At 42.8% G+C, this 24,851-nt stretch overlaps 1 protein-coding gene and 1 pseudogene across 1 annotated transcript; one reads left to right on the plus strand and one right to left on the minus strand.

Annotated features, from left to right (window-relative positions):
- Positions 1–302: 302 nt before the first annotated feature.
- Positions 303–3,006, minus strand: LOC124026081. The gene is made up of 3 exons (XM_046339249.1): positions 1,034–3,006; positions 776–863; positions 303–646 (listed from the first exon to the last, which is right to left on the minus strand). Exons 1-3 carry the CDS (start codon positions 2,891–2,893, stop codon positions 510–512), a joined length of 2,085 nt encoding a protein of 694 aa, XP_046195205.1. The 5' UTR covers positions 2,894–3,006; the 3' UTR covers positions 303–509.
- A 4,271-nt stretch (positions 3,007–7,277) lies between these two features.
- LOC124026077 lies at positions 7,278–24,438 on the plus strand (annotated as a pseudogene).
- Positions 24,439–24,851: the final 413 nt, after the last annotated feature.

A 24,851-nucleotide genomic window follows, 5' to 3' on the forward strand; every position in this document is an offset into this window, starting at 1 on the left:
AAATATATATATATATATATATAAAGACAAACATAAGGTTCTGCATCATACCAAAGTATGATCCCCAATCAGAGACAACGATAGACAGCTGCCTCTGATTGGGAACCATACCGGGCCAAACAAAGAAATAGATAACCTAGATTGCCCACCCTAGTCACACCCTGACCTAACCAAATAGAGAATTAAAAGGATCTCTACGGTCAGGGCGTGACACTTTGCCTGTTTGATGGTTAGTCTGAGGGCATAGCAGGATTTCATATAAGTGTCTGGATTAGTGTCCCGCTCCTTGAAAGAAGCAGCTCTAGCCTTTAGCGCGGTGTGGATGTTGCCTGTAATCCATGGCTTCTGTCGGGGATATGTACATACGGTCACCGTGGGCATGTAGCCTGTGACTGAGGTGGTATACTCCTCAATGCATGTGGATGAATCGCAGAACATATTACAGTCTGAGCTAGCAAAACAGTCAACATATAACAACAAATGAATGCAATCTAATTTAATGAGGAAAATTATCTTGGGTTGGAGAAGCTTCTAGTGATGGCTCTATACATTCTGGTGAAAAGGGAGGGTTTGTGACTCTTCTCTTCAGGTGGGAAGGAATATGCGATGTCTGGAGCAAAGGAGCCATGAGAATTTGTCCTCGACTCTGCAAAGAAAGACCATCCAGTATGTCATGGGTAACAATTCAGAGCAGAGTGCAATGTCTTTCCAAATGAATTAGTTGAACGCTAAAGTAATAATATCTTAGTCTTGAATGAGCAGCAGCAGGGCTTACCTGTAAAGTACACAGTAGGGGAAGTGTTCTGAGGCTGGTACTCCATAGACTTTTGAGGACAGTGGTCCTTTCTAACTTTCTTGGAACCCTGTTTGGTGGGAAAAGGCACATTAAAACAAACTGTTATATATCTTACAAGTACAGTATATCAACTGGAAAAAGGCAATACAATGCTAAAATACTGAATTGTATAAACAAATAATATCTCATACATTCAAAAGCAGTGTTATTCATAAAAAATCTGTACTTGTACTATACCTTTATGTTAAAGCATATCTTGCTGAACATGGTTTTCTTGCTTTTCTTGGACTTGAAGATGGGGATCTGCTCTCCAGTACTGCTGGTGCTATCCCTTACCAAATCCAACATCCCTTCTACAATGTCACTGGTGGCCATGCTGGTACCGGACTCAAAAGAACATTTGGCATTGGCTTTGGTGATCATTTGATGACTTGAGCCAACTGATAAGGCATCCATCATTTTGTTGACCATGACCTTCGTAAGCTGATTCATTGTGTCACTATCCTCTGGCTTGCTCTGATTGAGCTGGATAGGAAAGACCATGCAAGTAGAGGTGCTTGGTTCATTCTGGACTGAAACATCAATGTTTATATTTTCATAATCATCTAACCACTGTTTTAGGAAGCCCTTCACTGTCTCTTCAGCAAATATCTGGAGAAGCTGAGAGGAGAGCTTCCTGGATATGGCACATTGTTCCTTTCCCCATTTCAGCCTTGAAAGAATGGAGTCTGAAGCACTTCTGGCTGCTGCCAATGTTAAGACCTGTGGAGTGCTGTGGCTGTCCTGAAGGGCTATCACTTTATCCACAAATTCATGACTGAAAATGTGGATGGTCCCAGTGGAAATGATTTTTCTCAATTTCCTAACAGCAGATCGGAGGTCGTCAAGATGAGAAGCACCCTGTCCATCTTCCTGTGTGTTCTCAACACTTTCCACCATTTCGTCCACTACCACCCCAGCAGCTTGCCTGACTTTGTCCACAAAGGATGGGGGAAGTAAGTTCTCTGTGTGAAACAAGTCCTGAATGATCATGTTTCTTACAATGGGAAAGTCACTCTGAGCAGATAATTCAGTGGGGATGGGAGTACCGGGCAAGGTGAAGTCCCATTCTGACTGCTTTGATTTTGAAGTAGGTGTTAGAGAGATGGAGGAGCGTGAAGAAGAGGTATTTCTTGTATTTTGGCTGTCAGCACTCCTACAACGGTTCGTGCCAATATCCTCCAGCATGGATCCTGAGAGCTTAGTGGTTTTAGGTAGTAATTTGTGCGGAATGTCTACACAGGCATAGTTTCCACCAGGTGTAACACTGCTCTGGTTGACCTCAAGATGGCCGAGACTTGCTCTTTGTGAAGCAGGACTGCTTTGATACGTAAAGATTTGGATTGAACCAAGTGTTGTGTCTGACATTTGAAGATCTTTTCTGAGAAACTCCGTAATCTTACTTTGCAGACTGTAGTAGATGTTACGAGCAACAGACCAGATTCTTTTCTCAGAAACCTGTCCAGTGTTGAGCAGGGAGGTTTCAGATACCATGTCAGATGATTGGGTGGTCTGGGGGAGCTCCTGCTGGTCTTTCACCATGGTTTGTATAATATCAGTAGATGTGGTGGATGTAGATACAGACTGGAGGTACTTATCTGTTGTACCTTCCTCCACAATGTTAAATGATCTAGAGATGACCTCACTCACTCCTTTCTCAGCTTTGGTTTGGAACTCATGACTAGAAAGTTTTTGGAGGCTCTTTGTTGAAAGACTGTGGGAAGATGCAATGCCTTTGGAGGCAGCCGTGCTGCAATCTAGACTTACTGGAGAGGTTCGCTCAGGAGAACCTTGGAGACGTTCAAACATGTCTTCACATGGTGTTGGGGACCTTGACAAGGAGATGTCCTTCAGCTGAGACAGAACACCACCTACCAATATGTTGACCTCAAGGGACATATCAGATATTTTCTTTCCTACTGTGGAGAAGCAAGGTGCATTTGATGTCTGATCCTCGCATGAGGTCAAGATTGTTGAAATGACCTGTTTGGTACTATTGTTCATTAGACCCTCGTCTGTTTCAGTCCAGAGAAGTTTTGAACTCTCGCTGACACCCATGTGTAGAGTCACTTCCTGGTTCAAACTGTGCAAGTGAGGCACACTCTTACTAGCTTGCGTCACGTTCTGGCTTGCCAAACCAAGGTACTCCTTAGTCACAAGATGTCCAGAGTCCTCTGTTGGTGTATGGCTAGACATTCTTCTCTGCACGTCTGACTTCCGCCGGTGAATGGTGAAGCCCTTTAATGTCTTCTTCATACTGTATTGCTTGTCTATTAGTTGAACTCTGGGTTGAATTGAAACAATAGCTGTTAACTCTCATTTGCTTTGTCAAACCTACCCCTTGGAATGACTTTGATATTAACATGGAATATATTTTGTTATTAAGAGATCAATAATAATTCTCACAATAGCATATTGGTAGTAGTCAGTGACATTAAAGATAAGCAGGTCTGGGTGTCGTTAAAACCCTGGTTGGGGTTCGATTGTTTTTTTCTGAAAGTGTATATAATGTTGAAAATCTGACATGGTTTCAAAGGTACAAATTCAACCTATTTTATATGAAGATGCTTGTGTTTCCAACTTCCCAAAGTTAGTAAACATCCAGAGTTTAGAGGATGAAGACAGTGTAGGCCTATACCCCATCTTATTAAACACAAGCAGTCTTTAAGGTATATCTTATTACAGTTTAGGCCTAACTTATTATTTTCTTCCATCTGGCAATATCATTTTAAGGAATGAAATCTGTTTTGTTGCTAGTATTATTAGTAAATGCAGGAAAATACAGCTGTAAAGTACAAGAATCAGCTACTTTCTGAAGGGAAGCCAAGCTCATAAGCAATTTAGAACCTTCAGACAATTAAGACAAAATTGGAACGCAAAGAATGTGTCACAAACGCCTTGTGGTCACATGTTATTTTAGGGCGTGGCTCCGCATTCGTGACCGGTTCTCTTATTTCTGTTTCCCGGTATCCGTTAGTGCTGGAATTTGGGATTAATACTTTTCTCATGCCGAAACCGGATTAGATACATACCGGTAGTTAAAAGTCAAAAATTATTCTATTCGCAATGTAATGTATGTGTATCGGCATTAGACGGTTGCTAGCGACGCTAGTCAGCATAGGCTGCTACATGATAAATAGTTCGCATTAGCGAATTAGCTACCTAGCTAGCCAGCCTAACAAGCTGTCAAATCCAGTGGAAACCGATGCAACCCTGCTGCCAAATAAGGGCCAGCTCGATGACCCGTGGTAACAGTGAGGTCCCCATGAGTTGCAAGGCTTTAATAAATGCTATCGTGCAGAAAAAGCGAATAAAATACTGGTTGATGAGCTAGCTAAGTTAGCTAGAAAGACGGATATGACCGTTAACAGCGTGCATGCACAAATGCATGACGACACATTGAATATAAGTGAAGCAGGAATACAGAACGAGATCGCCCCACCAAGCCAGATAGTAGAGGGGTGCAACAACGCCGGTACAAGGAGGCATAGCTCATACAATTATATTTTGTCCGGGTCAATGACTGTCCTTGTTGAATAATAAATACCCGCGTCAAATATATGGCATCGCATGCTAGTACAAAGATAGCTTGCATGGATTTTTAAAAATCCGGTGACCACTAGATGTCCTCGTATATCCACATTTAGATCAAATATACTTGATTTTTCATCAGTACTGTGAATGACAAGCCCACTGAATCAAGTTTAATCATCTTTATACTCAGCAGGTAGAGGCCTCTGTACTTCAAATCAGTGCTTAATTTGAGCCGGATCATGCCAGAACAGGATCCGGCACCTTTCCGTTCTGGACTGCTTTGTTCCGGAACCTATTTGGCCGAATCCGGTACCTCTCGTGCCATGAAAAATAATTGTCACTTTTTGCTATGTAACAATTATAATAAAAGCGATCAAAGTTCATTCGAGTTTGTTGATAAAAGGATATGTAGAAGGATGAGCCGGTTAAGGATCGATTCAGACAAGGTGGTAGATTGTACGACAAGCGACAGGTTTATTCAGAGTGAAGATATCTGGTACAGCGTATATACGGGCTCCTCTGTTAGCTCATCAGAGACTAGCAGAAAAAGGCACCTGCTAACAGTGAGTACAAGGTTCATATACACAACAGAAAGTAGGTTGATTTCTAGGAGATCGGATCTTCGGATTGGATCAGGCTGGGGTGTAGTCGTCCGGCATTGGCTCTGTTGTCTGTCCTTCATCGTAGAGTCCTGCCATGCCTGTTCTTGGTCGTCACGCCATGTTCAGCTGAAAAGGGGATCTGGTGTGTGCGCTATCTTCAGTCACACAATGTTCGGCTGGGAGGGAGATTATGTGTGTATGCTAGTTTGTCTGCAAGTCAAGGCTGTGTCTCTTCTTCCCAATGTGTGGGTGTATGTCTTATCTGTGTGTCCTCGGCAGTTAGTGTGTATTGTATGTGCGTCGTCTCTGTCTTCAGAGGAGTCAGTGTGTAATGTGTGTGCGTCGTCTCTGTCCTCAGAAGAGTCAGTGTGTAATGTGTGTGCGTCCCTATCTTCAGAGGAGTTATGGCCGAACTCCCGGCCAGCACCTGTGGCTAGGAGTATCCTGTATGGGGCCCAACCTGTTTTACTATGAAAATACGTTGTTATGTGTTGTCTCAGTTATAACAATGCAATAGCAGTAATGTCACCTACATAAGAATTAGCAGTCCTCTACAAATCCCTCTCTTCACGTCTCCCCAGAGACGTGACACAACCTAAGTAGATTCTGATACAAAAGAAAACTTTTCCCAAAGGGGCTATGAAATAAGGCACAACATTAAAAATAAATGGATGTATATGTATTCCCACCATGTTCCCAACTCAATCCCACTATGTACTAAGTTGGCTACCAGCCACCTAGGAATTTACAACCCTCATGTAACAGAGCGGAGAACAACAGCTCAAAATGAAAGGAAAAATGATATTCTACATAAGCCAACTTTTTCCTGCTCCCTCTCTTCACATCTCCTAAGAGATGTGATATAGTCCAGATACATTACTCCAAGCAAAAACGAAAACATAATCCAAAAAGGAAAAATAGCCTATGCTAGGTAAGTCTATACGGAAATGGCCCACAAAGAAAAATAATTTCCCCTCTTCCCATCCCAGATGGGACACGACATACAATGGAGAAGCTTAATCAATATAAGCAACTGGATCCCCCTCCTAAAATGGCTGCAAAAACTGAAAGATGGGTCTCATGCTCCATACTGTTATCTCGCACCTGGCTCCTGTTATCCAACAAAAAGACCGCTTGTTCTCGCAACACCACACTCTGAATGTTCCCTCCTTCTGTATTTTTCCAGCATGAGAAAGTTCCATGGCCCTGATACTTTTAACAATGTTTCAAATCAGCTAGGTAGCATAACACATACATACCTCCACACAAGGCAACAGCAGATAATATTCAATCTTATATATGGTAATGGCTATAATGTAAAATAACCCCAAGGGTGTGAACACAAATTCAGCAATGAATCATATAACAGTTACAAAGTTTAAACTACCTTCATGTCAAAAGAGAACAGCTCATTCAAAAACTGAACAAAAGAAAATAGTGTGAAATTTAAGTCCCCCTTTTGACACCTGCTAGGGTGTCACTCATTATCCTTTATTTCAGCAGTCATAGCATTTCATGAAAATAATAAAAAGTGTATTATTAATAACAAGTGATATATGCCTTTGTTGTATGCTTTTGTTTCCCCCTTTTGTCACCCACAAGGGTGTCACTTATCAAAAACAGGATAAAACTTTATTGTTATTGACATGTAAGATGTAGGATAAAACTTTGGTCATGGAAAACAGTAAAGAATTATTAGAAACCATCTGGTCCTCTCAGCTACTCCTATCCTGTACCAGGTGGGCTCCTTGCCACCCAGGGACTCCAAACCATGTGTCATCCTCAGTCAGTCCCATCCTCCCTGAAGCCTTCATCACATCTGTAACATATTTCTTAGAACACGGTATGATGCAAGCAGCACATCAATAACAAATAATACAAGAATTAGGGTCAGAAATCCAGTAACCATCATACCAGTGTACTTACCAAACCAGGCCAAGAGAACAGACTCCTCCACCCCTCCGTGGACCTCATCTTAGCAGATAGTGCATCAAGCCCGCCCTAGATATCATCTGGACTGGTATTATTAGGAATATACGTGCAACATTGTTTACCGAACATCTTGCAGACGTCCCACTGACTGGCAAGAAGCATATCCAAGGCAAGTATATTCTGTCTGGAAACCCCAAATGTGGCCTCAAGCTGTTCAGACATACCAGTGAGTGCATCACGGGAGTAATTCACCAAACGCTGTTGATTATAGTAGAATATTTAATCCATGCAGTCTGTCCAGCATCCACTATGGCTGGACCCATAATAGGTAGTAAGTGCCTGAGTCCATCATTCCTACCCAAGGCCTGAAACTCATGAGGAACCCCCACTGGCACTCCCAACAGGTTAGTGTATGTCAACTACATCCTCTGTCCATGGAGCACTACGTCTATGTCTCCCATGGGATGGAATGTTTTCAGGTCCCCTGGTTACAGAACTCAGCAGCTGTTCAGCAGCAACATCAACAATGGTCAGTGGAATTATCACTGGTCAGACCACACGTATCTTGCCATTCTCCTCTAAGAATGGGTCTCAGCACTCTTTTTTGGCTCCACACATCCACCTCACATCAGCCAGACCACTAGTTTGGTTTAGGCCTGTAACTGGCCAAGTGGAATTTAATGGTTATGTTACTACAGCAATCAGCTTCAGGCAATCTCCCATAATCAAAACCAGTCCCAGTTCCTAATTGATCAATAGCCGATTAGTCTCTAACATTAATTACCTGAATGGTATTTTTAACACAGTGGTGGTAGAGGAGTGTGTCCGGCTACCTCTGGTCTTGGCAGTACCTTAATAGAAAACACACCCATCATGTCTGTCCTCATCCTTTGTAGTCCGAGGGTGTGAGTGCCTGCAACAGAGAGCTTAATAGTTTTGATGGTTAGTAGGATTTCATCACCTTTACAAAGTTCAACATTGCTCCCAGGTTTCCCCCATATCATGGAAAACCTATCCACCCTTGTGGGATCCCCCCCGAAGTCGGTTATCATGTAATCTCTACTCTAACTTCCTGTCTACCCAGATCTAGGGATCTCTTATGTTCATTTTGGAACAAAATACACATCACTTAGCCAGAGCCAGACACATCCTCACTTCTATGGACAAAAACAGGGGTGATAGGACAGGTAGGGTTTACTTCATTCGAGAGTTAGCCCCCGGAATTCTGTTAATTCCAGTTCTTCTCCCGAACTCTGTTTATTGTCCGACAGTGAAAAAGTGTCTTACCCTTCCGCCGTGCGATATGAATCTGGGTAGCTCTTTCAGCTAGCTGTCACCAGGGGTCTTCTATGGTCCCCAAGCCTCTGGGACTGGATTGAGTGACTTCACCTGTAGTTCACCTGTAATGCATAAAATCCTGGACATACAGGCTTGGTTAACAAACAATTTCTCATATGTTTTATCTGATTATATCTTTAACTTCTATGCCCAATTGTTAGCTTACATTTTTTTAATGATTAGTTTCTTATCCAATAGTCCCCATCCTATCCTAGACCACAATTTACCCATCCCCCTTTTGATATCTGGCTTTGCCCAGGTATCAACATTACCTACTCTAAATAATGACTTAGGTAAGATTAGTATAGTATCCTTATGTTCTGACATTATCCTGTAGGAGCGCCCCCTACATTTTCTACATGTCCAACTCTCCCCCCTGTCTCCACACAGCAACTGCTATCTTTGCCTGTTCTGGCCCCCCTTCCAAAACTCTCCAACTTTCAAGGTCTTTGCAGTGCGGGGGAGGGCCCCTCCGTCTGCCTTCTCCCCTATCTGTAAAATACCATGTCTCTGGGAACGTGGAAAACGTTTACTACAAAAACAAAACCTAATAATTATGATAATCCCCACAAACTCAAATTGTCTCGGTGTTTCATGTTTTATTCGTGTTTCTCCAAATTGTCTCCCCAAAAATACTTCTTAAATCCCCAGCCATTAGACACACACACAACTGTGTTAAATGTGCACTGTCCCTTTAACATAAAAACCTCAGCCTGCAATCCCCTCTGCGGGCCTTTCATTGTTCCCCATAATGAAAACAGATTCTAATGTTAGTCTACCTTAACCTCCTGTTTAATTTCAGTGGTGTTATCTGAACAATCAAACCAAAATCAATAACCGGGAAGAACTTGTGTAAACTAATTAAAAGAACAAAATAAATCTACCTTATTTCTCAGCACTTGGTTAGAACACCACTCCCGTCTTACATCGACCACACCCGTCGCCCCGTACCTAGTGTATATCTTATCTATTACTCAGTGGCTCAATTAATGTTTATCGTAAGTATGTTCAGATGTTGATTATGTAATTCTACAATTTTAGTATAATCCAAACTTCATAATATAACTCTACACACAGAATTTTACGTTAATAGAGTTGAACACCTTTTCCAACAGTCATGCACACCCCCTCAATATTCTATGATATTACTCTCATCAGCAAGCCTGCAACTTTTTCAACATTCTTATCATAAAATCCCCGACCTCATTCATACCGATATTAGTCCCCGACTGAATATCAAACGTATTTCATGCACACGATTTGAGTCTCACAAATCTTCATTTACGCCAGTAAACTTCAATTTACACCATACACACAAAATCTTCATTCTCCCAGCAAGCAGACCAGTAGGAGATGCAATAGCCCCACCTTCTGTCCATACTCTGTACAGCTTCTCACCCAGTCTCCTCCACTCCTTATCCTCTCTGCCTTTATTGAATTCTAGAATGGACTTCAGCGTTCTCAACCTCTTTTCTATTTCCAACGACATTCCATGTACACTACAATACTGCCAACAACCCATGCCTTTACTGAAACCCAAGTGATACCCTTTCCTACGGCTAAATCGGTCTCAAGTCCGAGTATTCAATTTGAATATCCGTCATTCACACTTGGCCCTGCCTAATGCATCACTCATACACGTGGTAAGTGATCTCTGTTACCACCTACCAACCAGGCATACTAGTACATCCCATACACAATGCACCATTAAGTATGGTTGATCAATAATAAAATTGCAGTTGCCAATGGAGATATTACTTTCTCAACTATTTTCCAATCTCACACATCATAATAGTTTAAATTTAGTAACTTACATCAAACAGGTGTCTCACAAAACTAAATTTGTATAACTCCAATGTGCAGAACTTTAGTTTTCCACAACAGGTGTCTGCTTACCCTTTTTTAGTTGACCGGTCAGGATTTGTGAGACACACCGTCCGACGACAGTACTGGCCAATCGGCTGGCACACCAATGTCCGGCGATATCTTTTTACCAGACCACGTCAGGGTCACCATTTGTCATGTATTGTATGTTTTAGTAATTATATATGTAGAGGGATGTGGCGCCATCTCCTGGTGGTAAGCTCGTCTGTTCATCTGCCCCTCGTGGGGGAGTGGCAACCCCCATCATTTCAGGATTTTTTTTATTCAGTTGTGCTTTCTTGTAAAGAATTGCTATTCTCTTATGCAAGTGATCAGCCTACTGCTAAATGCATGGCTACAACTCACAGTAAAGGATGTGGGGCCCCCTACAGGATAACTCACGCACACACACCCCCATCCAGCACACACACAGTCCCCTTTAGCTGAACGGATGTGACGGCGGGATTCGAGAGTGACGGACGGCCCAGCTGAGCCAATGGCGGAAGACTACAGACGGACGGCCCAGCTGAGCCAATGGCGGAAGACTACAGACGGACGGCCCAGCTGAACCAATCAAAAGATCCGATCTCCCAGGATCAACCTACTTTCTGTTTTGTATAAATTGTATTGTAACGGTTCACTCTTTCTCTTTTTCCTGCTGTTCTGTGCGAGCGAATGGGAGAGCCGTATATACGTGTACCAGATATTCTCACTCTGAATAAATCTGTCGCTTGTCGTACAATCTACCACCTTGTCTGAATCGATCCTTAACCGGCTCACCCTTCTACATATCCTTTTATCAACAGAATTTGGTAGCAGAGGATGGTTTAATAACGGTCCGGTCGAAGAGAGTTGATTGGGTGTGAGAAGGAGAGTGACGGAAGGACGGTTGTAGGAAGACGGGTGAAGGAATTCGGGGGAGGACAATAATTCTGCTCAACTCGGGAAACTGATCTAAAAGGTGCACTATAAACAAGGTAAGCAAAACCTGTTAAATCAAACTTTGCATATTGTCGTATAGTCTGTCTAAATTTTGATCAGTATTTCCGAGTAAGTATGAATTCTTGTGTAAATTTATAATTTGCTGACAAGTTGAAAGTACAGTGAAGTGAACATATGTGGTACAAACCGGCGACGGCCGGGTGATTAAATCATTGATGAGATATCAGTAAGGGGGTAGTTAATTACTATTCATTAAATCTGGCGCCGAGGGGATAAATTGTAATTTTGTCCCGTGACCCGGTCAGCACAGTCTGATAGCTTTCAATGATGAGGTATCACTTTTGAGGCCTGGATTAGTTCCGATAGGGGTCAATAACAGATCAGTAAGTGAATAGTTAATTACTATTCATTAAACCTGGCGCCGAGGGGACAAATTGTAATTTTGTACCGAGACTCGGTCGAAGTCCAGTCTGATGGTGTTGATTGATAGGGGTCGGACACGGACATGGATTTGGATAAGATAAGTTCCGATAGGGGTTAATAACATGTCAGTAAGTGAATAGTTAATTACTATTCATTAAACCTGGCGCCGAGGGGACAAATTGTAATTTTGTTCCGAGACTCGGTCGAAGTCCAGTCTGATGGTGTTGATTGATAGGGGTCGGACATGGATTTGGATTCAGCACGGTAGAGATTAGGGATAAAAATCAGTAAGGGGATAGTTAATTACTATTCATTAAACCTGGCGCCGATAGGGGAAAAGATTGGCAACTTTGTCCCGCGACTCGGTCGAAGTCCAGTCTGATAAGTAGTCCAAAAGATAGGCTGATAATGTTTAGAGAGAACACGTGTATTTGTAACTGTTCATATAAAATGTAATGTGGTTGTAATCGTCTCCATCAAGATTGTTGATGGTTTGAGAGAGAGAGAGAACTCAAGAAGGGTTATTGGATAATCCGAAACTTATATGTTGTATGTAAACTTCCATGTTGTATGTAAACTTCCATGTTGTATGTATCTATAACTTCTGTGTAAAATGTATAATCAGGAACAAAATGACTGATGTATAATTGAAATAAGATCTGAATATAATAATTAATATTGTGACTATATAGTCGAATAGATCCCTTGGTTGCGCGCTCCACAAAAGCTATACCAACCCAATCGTTTTTCTCGAACTGAATATTCAAGGAAAAGGCAGAGTGTGAGCAATAGTGCCTCCTCGAATACATCGTTGTTATTAACTAACGACGGGCTAAGCATATTCTAATTATATTCAAGTAGTCTGATAAAATTCCGATTAAGTTACGATTAATTTCCGATTGAATTAAAATTGAATTACGATTTAAAATTCACAATGGCGACCCCCAATACTCCAAAGCTGAAGTTTAATGAGTTCCTAGATAAAAAAAAAAAATAGAATATAGATCAGGGGGAAAGAGACAGTGGAAGGATATAAAGAAAGTCTGGGAGGGAGTAAAGTTAAGATGGACGCAAGCAGGTTACCTAGGAGGGGGACGGCCAACCGGGGTCCAGTTGAAAACAATGGAATGTGGGTTAAGGGAGACGTTGCAGGAAGCTAGAGACAAGGAAATAGGAAGAAACAAGGCCCATTTATTGAGGAACCAAGGGACCAAACAGAGAGAGAGAGCAGAAGAGGAACTAAAGATAGGAACTTGGGCCATAGAAGAAGCGCAGAAAGCACAACTAAAAAAAAAATATCCTGAAATGATGGGGGTTGCCACTCCCCCACGAGGGGCAGATGAACAGACGAGCTACCACCAGGAGATGGCGCCAAATCCCTCTACATGTATAATTACTAAAACATACAATACATGACAAACGGTGACCCTGACGTGGTCTGGTAAAAAGATATCGCTGGACATTGGTGTGCCAGCCGATTGGCCAGTACTGTCGTTGGACGGTGTGTCTCACAAATCCTGACCGGTCAACTAAAAAAGGGTAAGCAGACACCTGTTGTGGAAAACTAAAGTTCTGCACATTGGAGTTATACAAATTTAGTTTTGTGAGACACCTGTTTGATGTAAGTTACTAAATTTAAACTATTATGATGTGTGAGATTGGAAAATAGTTGAGAAAGTAATATCTCCATTGGCAACTGCAATTTTATTATTGATCAACCATACTTAATGGTGCATTGTGTATGGGATGTACTAGTATGCCTGGTTGGTAGGTGGTAACAGAGATCACTTACCACGTGTATGAATGATGGGTAACGGGTGGCCACCAAAGCTTGAATGGATAGTCTGGGACTACATGTATGAGTGGTGAGCAATGTGTGATCGCCAAAGTGCGAATAGAAAGTCATATGATGCGAACGTGATGTATTAGGCAGGGCCAAGTGTGAATGACGGATATTTAAATTGATTACTCGGACTTGAGATCGATTTAGCCGTAGGGAAAGGGTATCACTTGGGTTTCAGTAAAGACATTGGTTGTTGGCAGTATTGTAGTGTACATGGAATATCGTTGGAAATGGAAAAGGTGTAGAGAACGCCGAAGTCCACTCTAGATTTAAATAAAGGCAGAGAGGGCAAAGAGTAGAGGAGACTGGGTGAGAAGCTGTACAGAGAATGGACAGAAGGTGGGGCTATTGCATCTCCTACTGGTCTGCTTGCTGGGGAGAATGAAGATCTGTGTGTGTCTGGTGTAAATTGAAGTTTTTTACTGGCGTAAATGAAGATTTGTGAGACTCAAATCGTGTGCATGAAATACGTTTGATATTCAGTCGGGGACTAATATCGGTATGAAAGAGGCTTGGGGACTATTGGATAAGAAACTAATAATAAAAAATAAAATGGGGACTATTGGATAAGAAACTAATAATAAAAAATAAAATAAAAATGTAAGCTAACAATTGGGCATAGAAGTTAAAGATGTAATCAGATAAAACATATGAGAAATTGTTTGTTAACCAAGCCTGTATGTCCAGGATTTTATGCATTACAGGTGAACTACAGGTGAAGTCACTCAATCCAGTCCCAGAGGCTTGGGGACCATAGAAGACCCCTGGTGACAGCTAGCTGAAAGAGCTGCCCAGATTCATATCGCACGGCGGAAGGGTAAGACACTTTTTCACTGTCGGACAATAAACAGAGTTCGGGAGAAGAACTGGAATTAACAGAATTCCGGGGCTAACTCCCGAATGAAGTAACCCTACCTGTCCTATCACCCCTGTTTTTGTCCATAGGAGTGAGGATGTGTCTGGCTCTGGCTAAGTGATGTGTATTTTGTTCCAAAATGAACATAAGAGATCCCTAGATCTGGGTAGACAGGAAGTTAGAGTAGAGATTACATGATAACCGACTTCGGACTGTTCTAGGATTGGAGAAGAGGGTATCCTTATAGCATAGAGGGTCCCACGAGGGTGGATAGGTTTTCCATGATATGGGGGAAACCTGGGAGCAATGTTGAACTTTGTAAAGGTGATGAAATCCTACTAACCATCAAAAATATTAAGCTCTATGATGCAGGCACTCACACCCTCGGACTACAAAGGACGAGGACAGACATGATGGGTGTGTTTTCTATTAAGGTACTGCCAAGACCAGAGGTAATCGGACACACTCCTCTACCACCACTGTGTTAAAAATACCATTCAGATAATTAATGTTAGAGACTATTCGGCTATTGATCAATTAGGAACTGGGACTGGTTTTGATGGTAGGGACAATTTGTGGCTGTCTTATATGAGGTACACAGCTAAATCCCTGACAATAAAGGACTGCATTATTTGTAGTCATGCTAGACCTGTTCTGGCTACACACCCATTTGGTGTTGGGGCATATGGGGGCAATTACAGTTGCATCACGGGTACAGGTAATGGCATTGATTATGGGAGATTGCCTGGAGCTGATTGCAGCAGTAACATAACCATTAATTCCACTTGTGGATGATGTGTGGAGCCAAAAGAGTGCTGAGATCCATTCTTAGAGGAGAATGGCAAGGTACGTGTGGTCTGACCAGTTTGATAATTCCACTGACCATTGTTGATGTTACTGCTGAACAGCTGCTGAGTTCTGTATCCAGGGGACCTGAGAACATTCCATCCCATGGGAGACATAGACGTAGTGCTCCATGGACAGAGGATGTAGTTGACATACACTAACCTGTTGGGAGTGCCAGTGGGGGTTCCTCATGAGTTTCAGGCCTTGGGTAGGAATGATGGACTCTGGCACTTACTACCTAGTATGGGTCCAGCCATGGTGGATGCTAGACAGACTGCTTGGATTAATTATATCTACTATAATCAACAGCGTTTGGTGAATTACTCTCCGTGATGCACTCACTGGTATGTCTGAACAGCTTGAGGCCACATTTGGGGTTTCCAGACAGAATACACTTGCCTTGGATATGCTTCTTGCCAGTCAGGGGGACGTCTGCAAGATGTTCGGTAAACAATGTTGCACGTATATTCATAATAATACCAGTCCAGATGGTGATATATCTAAGGCGGGCTTGATACACTATCTGCTAAGATGAGGTCCACGGGGGGGGGAGGAGTCTGTTCTCTTGGCCTGGTTTGGTAAGTACACTGGTATGATGGTTACTGGATTTCTGACCCTAATTATTGTATTATTTGTTATTGATATGCTGCTTGCATCATACTGTGTTTTAAGAAGTCTGTTACAGATGTGATGAAGGATTCAGGAGGATGGGACTGACTGAGGATGACACATGATATGCTGTTGTGAAGGTTTGGAGTCCCTGGGTGGCAAGGAGCCCACCTGGTACAGGATAGGATTAGCTGAGAGGACCAGATGGTTTCTAATAATTCTTTACTCTGTTTTCCATGACCAAAGTTTTATCCTACATCTTACATGTCAATAACAATAAAGTTTTATCCTGTTTTTGATAAGTGACACCCTTGCGGGTGACAAAAGGGGGAAACAAAAGCATACAACAAAGGCATATATCACTTCTTATTAATAATACACTTTTTATTATTTTCATGAAATGCTATGACTACTGAAATAAAGGATAGTGAGTGACACCCTAGCGGGTGTCAAAAGGGGGACTTAGATTTCACACTATTTTCTTTTGTTCAGTTTTTGAATGAGCTGTTCTCTTTTGACATGAAGGTAGTTTAAACTTTGTAACTGTTATATGATTCATTGCTGAATTTGTGTTCACACCCTTGGGGTTATTTTACATTATAGCCATTACCATAAGATTGAATGTTATCTGCTGTTGCCTTGTGTGGAGGTATGTATGTGTTATGCTACCTAGCTGATTTGAAACATTGTTAAAAGTATCAGGGCCATGGAACTTTCTCATGCTGGAAAATACAGAAGGGAGGGCACATTCAGAGCGTGGGTTGCGAGAACAAGCGGTCTTTTTGTTAGATAACAGGAGCCAGGTGCGAGATAATGGTATGGAGCATGAGACCCATCTTTCAGTTTGCAGCCATTTTAGGAGGGGGATCCAGTTGCTTATATTGATTAAGCTTCTCCATTGTATGTCGTGTCCCATCTGGGATGGGAAGAGGGGGAAATTATTTTTCTTTGTGGGCCATTTCCGTATAGACTTACCTAGCATAGGCTATTTTTCCTTTTTGGATTATGTTTTCGTTTTGCTTGGAGTAATGTCTCTGGACTATATCATATCTCTTAGGAGATGTGAAGAGAGGGAATCACAGCGTTTTCCCGCTGGAAAAAAGTTGGCATATGTGGACAATCATTTTACTTTTATTTTGAGATGTTCTCCGCTCTGTTGAATGAGGGTTGTAAGTTCCTAGGTGGCTGGTAGCCAACTTAGTACATAGTGGGATTGAATGGAGAATATGATGGTAATATACATATGTCTATTTCTGTTTAATACCGTGCCTTATTTCTTAGTCCATTAGGGAGAAGTTTCTCTTTGTGTCTGGATCTAGTTAGGTTGTGTCACGTCTCTGGTGAGACGTGAAGAGAGGGTTTTGTAAAGAATTGCTATTCTCTTATGCAAGTGATCAGCCTACTGCTAAATGCATGGCTACAACTCACAGTAAAGGATGTGGGGCCCCCTACAGGATAACTCACGCACACACACCCCCATCCAGCACACACACAGTCCCCTTTAGCTGAACGGATGTGACGGCGGGATTCGAGAGTGACGGACGGCCCAGCTGAGCCAATGGCGGAAGACTACAGACGGACGGCCCAGCTGAGCCAATGGCGGAAGACTACAGACGGACGGCCCAGCTGAACCAATCAAAAGATCCGATCTCCCAGGATCAACCTACTTTCTGTTTTGTATAAATTGTATTGTAACGGTTCACTCTTTCTCTTTTTCCTGCTGTTCTGTGCGAGCGAATGGGAGAGCCGTATATACGTGTACCAGATATTCTCACTCTGAATAAATCTGTCGCTTGTCGTACAATCTACCACCTTGTCTGAATCGATCCTTAACCGGCTCACCCTTCTACATATCCTTTTATCAACAACCAGACTACTTGAATATAATTAGAATATACTTAGCCCGTCGTTAGTTAATAACAACGATGTATTCGAGGAGACACTATTGCTCACACTCTGCCTTATCTCAGAGCTTTTCCTTGAATATTCAGTTCGAGAAAAACGATTGGGTTGGTATAGCTTTCGTGTAGCGCGCAACCAAGGGATCTATTCGACTATATAGTCACAATATTAAATATTATATTCAGATCTTATTTCAATTATACATCAGTCATTTTGTTCCTGATTATACATTTTACACAGAAGTTATAGATACATACAACATGGAAGTTTACATACAACATATAAGTTTCGGATTTATCCAATAACCCTTCTTGAGTTCTCTCTCTCTCTCAAACCATCAACAATCTTGATGGAGACGATTACAACCACATTACATTTTAATATGAACAGTTACAAATACACGTTTTCTCTGACCATTATCAGCTTATCTTTTGGACTACTTATCAGACTGGTCTTCGACCGAGTCGCGGGACAAAGTTGCCAATCTTTTCCCCTCTCGGCGCCAGGTTTAATGAATAGTAATTAACTATCCCCTTACTGATTTTTATCCCTAATCTCTACCGTGCTGATCCTTATCATAACAACACGTTATATCTCTGACCCCTGAAAGCCGATCCTTATCAGAGAATCTCTCATCAGACTGGCCTAGACCGGGCCACAGGACAAAATTGCAATTTGTCCCCCTCGGCGCCAGGTTTAATGAATAGTAATTAGCTATCCACTTACTGATATCTCATCAATGATTTAATCGTCGTCGCCGGTTTGTACCACATATGTTCACTTCACTGTACTTTCAACTTGTCAGCAAATTATAAATTTACACAAGAATTCATACTTACTCGGTAATACTGATCAAAATTTGGATAGACTATACGACAATATGCAAAGTTTGATTTAACAGGTTTTGCTTACCTTGTTTGTGGTGCGCCTTGTGATCAGTTTACCGAGTTGAGCAGAATTGTTGTCCTCCCCCGAATTCCTTCACCCGTCTTCCTACAACCGTCCTTCCGTCACTCTCCTTCTCACACCCAAATCAACTCACTTCGACGGACCGTTATTAAACCATCCTCTGCTACCAAGTTCTGTTGATAAAAGGATATGTAGAAGGATGAGCCGGTTAAGGATCGATTCAGACAAGGTGGTAGATTGTACGACAAGCGACAGGTTTATTCAGAGTGAAGATATCTGGTACAGCATATATACGGGCTCCTCTGTTAGCTCATCAGAGACTAGCAGAAAAAGGCACCTGCTAACAGTGAGTACAAGCTTCATATACACAACAGAAAGTAGGTTGATTTCTAGGAGATCGGATCTTCGGATTGGATCAGGCTGGGGTGTAGTCGTCCGGCATTGGCTTTGTTGTCTGTCCTTCATCGTAGAGTCCTGCCATGCCTGTTCTTGGTCGTCACGCCATGTTCAGCTGAAAAGGGGATCTGGTGTGTGCGCTATCTTCAGTCACACAATGTTCGGCTGGGAGGGAGATTATGTGTGTATGCTAGTTTGTCTGCAAGTCAAGGCTGTGTCTCTTCTTCCCAATGTGTGGGTGTATGTCTTATCTGTGTGTCCTCGGCAGTTAGTGTGTATTGTATGTGCGTCGTCTCTGTCTTCAGAGGAGTCAGTGTGTAATGTGTGTGCGTCGTCTCTGTCCTCAGAAGAGTCAGTGTGTAATGTGTGTGCGTCCCTATCTTCAGAGGAGTTATGGCCGAACTCCCGGCCAGCACCTGTGGCTAGGAGTATCCTGTATGGGGCCCAACCTGTTTTACTATGAAAATACGTTGTTATGTGTTGTCTCAGTTATAACAATGCAATAGCAGTAATGTCACCTACATAAGAATTAGCAGTCCTCTACAAATTGCCTCTTCGTCAATTATCCTGCCCCCTCATCTCTCCAGAGTTGCACTTCATCATTTGTTTCCTTATAGAATCATAGCTGCATGAAGGGTTCTGGAGGAATTTTCTAAAGTTACGGAATTACTGCTGTCTGTTCAGAAATCAATTAAATCATTCAGAATAGCCTAATACGTCATGAGAAGCCCTATAATTTAGCTACAGAGGACCAATAGCTTCTTTTTTTAAATAGCCTAACTGCATATTGTAGCCCAATAACAAAGAATAGCCTACAGTCGGGAACGCGAGGCAAATCTGTCAGTGAAAAAACAGCACGCAGACAAAACAGGCCTTTTGCAATATTTCGAGGGAAAACACAGATTGAAAAGCAATGAATAAGACTATGCTGTAGACTACCAAAATATTTGATCAACTCCCAAACATTGTTTTACAAAACAGAGAGAGAGAGAGATAGGCTTTTTACACGAGCGCATCGACAATCTCCAGCGAGTGAGCTGCGCATCATTGGGTGAGTCAGTGAAACTGGAAAGCATTTTTAGGACTAATTTCCTCCTCATATTGTAGCCTACTATATGTTTCTCCACAAACCTACGCCTATAGGCTATTGATGGATCCAAGACAAGGTCGTTTTTATTGATCTCAGATACTAAGTTTGTCAGTGTCAAAGTAGCCTGCCATTTCGATCATTTGTGCGGATTAAAACAAGATAATGCCAAAGTCTCCAGTCATGTAAAATTATGTAGAATTGCACTAAATGCGTTTTTAAAAAGGCCAACACTTTCCCGGACCCTAGGCTACTAAGAATGTTCCCCATGTGTGCACCTTCTATAAGTGGCTCTACCCAAATGTGATGATATGCGTTCAATGCTCTATTATAATAGGTGATATTTTTTCTCATGAGTTCTGGTACCACAGAACCCCCCCCTCTCTAGCACCCACTCTTTGTTCTGGCACCTCCCAATTTACAAATTAAGCTCTGCTTCAAATTTTAAATATTTTTCTGCCCCACTGTATAGTGTGGTGGTATATAGTATGGTGATATATAGTATGTTGAGGTCACCCTGCTTGAGACTTAAAGTAATATTGCCCTTGCTCAACCAAGACCATGGTTATGGTAGAGTGATTGGTTAGTAAGAACACTGCTTCGTGAGTGTGAAGTGTTGTTGTACAGAGGTCCCTGGGTTCATGTCCAGAGCCAGACAGGTACAGAACTCACTCTGTTCCACAAAGTTCTGTGGAAGATTTGCTAACATAGGAGAGTGGTTATGTATCTAAGTACAAATTTAACCACCAGAATAATGTTTATTTGTGTTCCTTACTTACACATCCCATCATTGACATAGTCAAAGCCAGACCTTCTGTCTGTCTCTCCTTCTCGCTGGTTGACTAGAGTGGAAATCTATAGTATTGTATGGTTGACCTGGGATAGAGCTGAAATGTGGCCCGATGTAGTGTTGCCTTTGTACCAAACACCCTTAGTCATAAACCTTTTCCCCATGTAATCGCCTCGACCTCAGTCTGGTGTTCGCTAACATTATCTGAAGAGTCTGTATACCCAGTCGTGTATAGTACAGTAGAGCAAAGCAGAGTACAGTAGAGTACAGTAGACAGAGTACAGTAGAGTACAGTAGAGTACAGCAGAGTACAGCAGACTACAGTAGACTACCGCAGAGTACAGTAGAGCACAACAGAGTACAGTAGACAGAGTACAGTAGAGTACAGTAGAGCACAGCAGACAGAGCACAGTAGAGCACAGCAGACAGAGCACAGTAGAGCACAGCAGAGTACAGCAAATAGAGTACAGTAGAGCACAGCAGGCCGTATAGTAGGAGAAGAGGCCCTTTGGGTTCATTGAAACACATATTCATAATATTTCTGTTAACAATTTAATCTGCACCCAGATCAGTCTTCAATTTAATTTTCACCCAGATTAGTGTTCAATTTAATCTGCACCCAGATTAGTGTTCAATGTGATAGAACAAAACTCAGTACAGCACATGAATTAGAGAATGTTGTTACAAATTTGAGCCACGAGATGGTGGTAGATTATACATTTAAATAGCATGGACCTTTGATTTGTCTCTGGATAGAAATTGCCCTTGGGCACAGATCTAGGATCAGTTTACTCTCACCAAATCCTAACCTTTACCATTAGCAGTAAAAACACAAACCAGACCTAAGATCAGTGCAAAGGAGCCACTTCATCTTACCCCTGTAATTATATGACTCCTAACTTATATATACTGAGTGTACCAAACATTAGAAACACCTTCCTAATATTGAGTTGCACCCCGCCTTTTTCCATCAGAACAGCCTCAATTCGTTGGGACATGGACTCTACAAGGTGTTTGCAAGCGTTCCCCAGGGATGCTGGCCCATGTTGACTCCAATGCTTCCAACAGTTGTGCCAAGTTGGCTGGATGTTCTTTGGGTGATGGACCATTCATGATACACACAGGAAACTGTCGAGTGTGAAAGCAGCATTGCAGTTCTCGACACAAACCGGTGCACCTGGCACCTACTACCCTGTTCAAAGGCACTTAAATATTTTGTCTTGCCCATTCACCCTCTCTCTGAATGGCACACATACACAATCTATGCCTCAATTGTCTCAAGGCTTAAAAATCCTTCTTTAACCTGTCCGCTCCCCTTCATCTACACTGAAGTGGATTTAACAAGTGACATCATTAAGGGATCATAGCTTTCACCTGGATTCACCTGGTCAGTCTTTGTCATGGAAAGAACAGGTGTTCATAATGTTTTGTTTACTCGGTGTATAAACACAACATAGGTATTTCTGTAAAACAAGTGAATTTACTGTATGTCCATGGTCTTATACTTCAGTGGGAGCCGGTGGTGCGTGTGTTCAGTGCCGTGACGGGGAGACCCTCTCAGTCTTGGGCACTGTGTTTCTCCTGAGTACGCTTGTGGCCAGGCTCATGACCCTGGTGTCCCAGCAGTGTGGGCTTCCCGTCAGCTCCTTCAGACTGAGCTCTCCCACCGGCCTGCAACTCTGCGACTGCAACCGGCTGCACGACTACGCCATTGACCTTGGTATGGCCTTTATACTGTAACGTTTCATATTGATTCTTAGCATTACTGTAGAGGTGCAGTGAAGTTGCAGCATTGCAAATGCAAAAAAATAAAAGCGCTCAACACCTTATGGATGTAACACAGAGACAAATGGACTGTATGGAACACATTCTTGGTTCATTGAAACCAGGAGGACAACCTGCATGTGTCTCTGTCTCCCAGGGGCTACTCTACGGTTGGACACCTGGGATGGGTGGGCGGAGTTCCTCAGAGGCTGCTTCCTGGGACACAGACTGACCGTCCAACGACACCTGTCTAGAGAGAGACCTGTGATGAGGTCAGAATACACATCTACACACTGAACTGTATGATGGACTTACTATCAACAGTGATGGTACTGAATCTTTATATAGCTTACAATGATAGTACTGACCCTGTATATAGCTTACAATGATAGTACTGACCCTGTATATAGCTTACAATGATAGTACTGACCCTGTATATAGCTTACAATGATAGTACTGACCCTGTATGTAGCTTACAATGATGGTACTGACCCTGTATGTAGCTTATAATGATGGTACTGACCCTGTATGTAGCTTATATTCTCTTGTTTTTTCCTTCATGTGTTTTTTCTCTTACCCTGATATTTAATACTGCATTGTGGGAAAGAGTTTGCAAGTAAGCTTTTTACTATACCGTTTTATAACCCACTGGATCTTGTGAACTTGACAAAAAAAACTTGAAACGTGTTATAAATACATTGATTCTGTATTATTCCAGGTTCCAGCTCCGGATGGCACTCTACATCGCTGCTTCTCTGGGCCACCTGGACCTGGCCGGCTGGCTGCTGGAGAGGGGGGTGCGTGTCATTGAGCCGGTGGGGGTTCACCCTTACCGTGAGTGGTGCCACCAGACGGCCCACCCCGACGTCGCCAAGTGTCCCGCTGTCGCCTCCATCGAGCGCGGCCAGCTCACCATCCTCAAACTCTTTATCGCCAGCAGCGTTCTGACCCTTGCCTGTCGGGATCCCCAGGGTCGTGACCCCCTGAGGATCACCCTTCAGTACAGCCACAGGGAGTGTGTGAGTCACCTGGCCACCAAGCTGTGCTCTGTGGTGGTCCTCCCAGGTATGGCCCTGCCCATGCGGACATACCTCCAGATAAAGGGCTGGGTTAGGCTGGGGCAGAGGAGGGCAGCATCCAGGCACTGCATGGGCCTCAACAGGGCTCCGTTCAAGACCAGGGTGGGCGACACGGTCCTGGTGGACGGCTTCACCTTCCCCAAGATGTCCTCCAAGCCCAGGAGGAGTGAGGCCAAGGCGGGTATCAGGGTGATGTCCACAGCCTCTCGACGTTTGACCCCCATCAACTGCCCATCTCATGTATCCTGCCCGCTCCGTGCCCTGGCATCCCAGGATTAACCTCTTCAACTACCGAAGCTACACCCTGTGGCCACGAGCGATGAAAGAGAGAAGAAGAGGGGATGTGGAAGGAAGGAATGTGAGGAGGATGAGAGTGGGGATCAGAACAGCAACCAATGGAGGAGCAGAGTTCCGCTCCCGCCCATTTCCAGAGACACCAATCTCAGACCTGTGTTTGCCTCGCCAAACTCCGCCCAGATACTCACCACCTCACTGGAGGCCTTTTCTCTCCACTGCGACGGCACACCCAGAGAAAACGCCATATACTGTTTGGCCTTGGCCAGGTTAGTCCAAGTTTAAATGACAGCTACGGTGACTATGAATATTTCTCTGGAGGTTTCTTATGAAAGGTGTGAATACTGTCAGAAGAAGCCTCCTATAGTCAGTGGGGGGGGACACATGTAAAAGCTGTTTACACACTTTTTATTTTATTTGGTTCAAGCATTTACCCACCTTTTGTGGAAGATGCATTGAAAGTATAGGGAGCGTTACTTCTTTAAACCTGAACGGCAATCAGCATTTACCAGTCAATGGTTTTACCACTTCATCACTGCCTATGAATATTTACCCAATAAACTAAAGCAACAAATAATAAAACAGTTGAACTTGTCCGGTGGCCATTTGATTAATTGTTCAGCAGTCTTATGACTTGGAGTTAGAAGCTGTTATTGGTTTACCCTAACAAGTCCTGAAACAAATCATGAGCCAACTATCATGCTTAGAAGGTATATAGTGTCAGTCTTATTGGTTCACAAGTTGTTTCAGTAGGTGGAGAGGATAGGATGTAAGGGCACTTCATTAATGTATTGAGGCCATTACATATACAGTATCTCACAATGCTTATGACACAGATTTGGTCTCCTAACCTTGTTCTGGTTGATTGACTCTCTAACAGTGCCTTCACACAGAGACCATGGTTGCAGCAGCTGAATGTAGCGCGGACTCTGTCCAGGAGGAGTGCTCAGCACATTGGGTAGACACCAGGATCCTGGTCATTAGGCAGATTAAACATACTGAAACAA

This window comes from Oncorhynchus gorbuscha, unplaced genomic scaffold (assembly GCF_021184085.1).
Source record: "Oncorhynchus gorbuscha isolate QuinsamMale2020 ecotype Even-year unplaced genomic scaffold, OgorEven_v1.0 Un_scaffold_2568, whole genome shotgun sequence".
Lineage (NCBI taxonomy): Eukaryota > Metazoa > Chordata > Actinopteri > Salmoniformes > Salmonidae > Oncorhynchus > Oncorhynchus gorbuscha.

What these genes read in the sequence shown, in the direction of transcription:
- LOC124026081 (XM_046339249.1), bottom strand. Translation starts at nt 2,893, where the DNA reads ATGGGTGTCAGCGAGAGTTCAAAACTTCTCTGGACTGAAACAGACGAG. An exon ending in AGATATGCTTTAACATAAAG is followed by an intron (nt 864 to 1,033) that starts GTATAGTACAAG and finishes CCCACCAAACAG; the next exon opens with GGTTCCAAGAAAGTTAGAAA. An exon ending in CCCTACTGTGTACTTTACAG is followed by an intron (nt 647 to 775) that starts GTAAGCCCTGCT and finishes CTTTCTTTGCAG; the next exon opens with AGTCGAGGACAAATTCTCAT.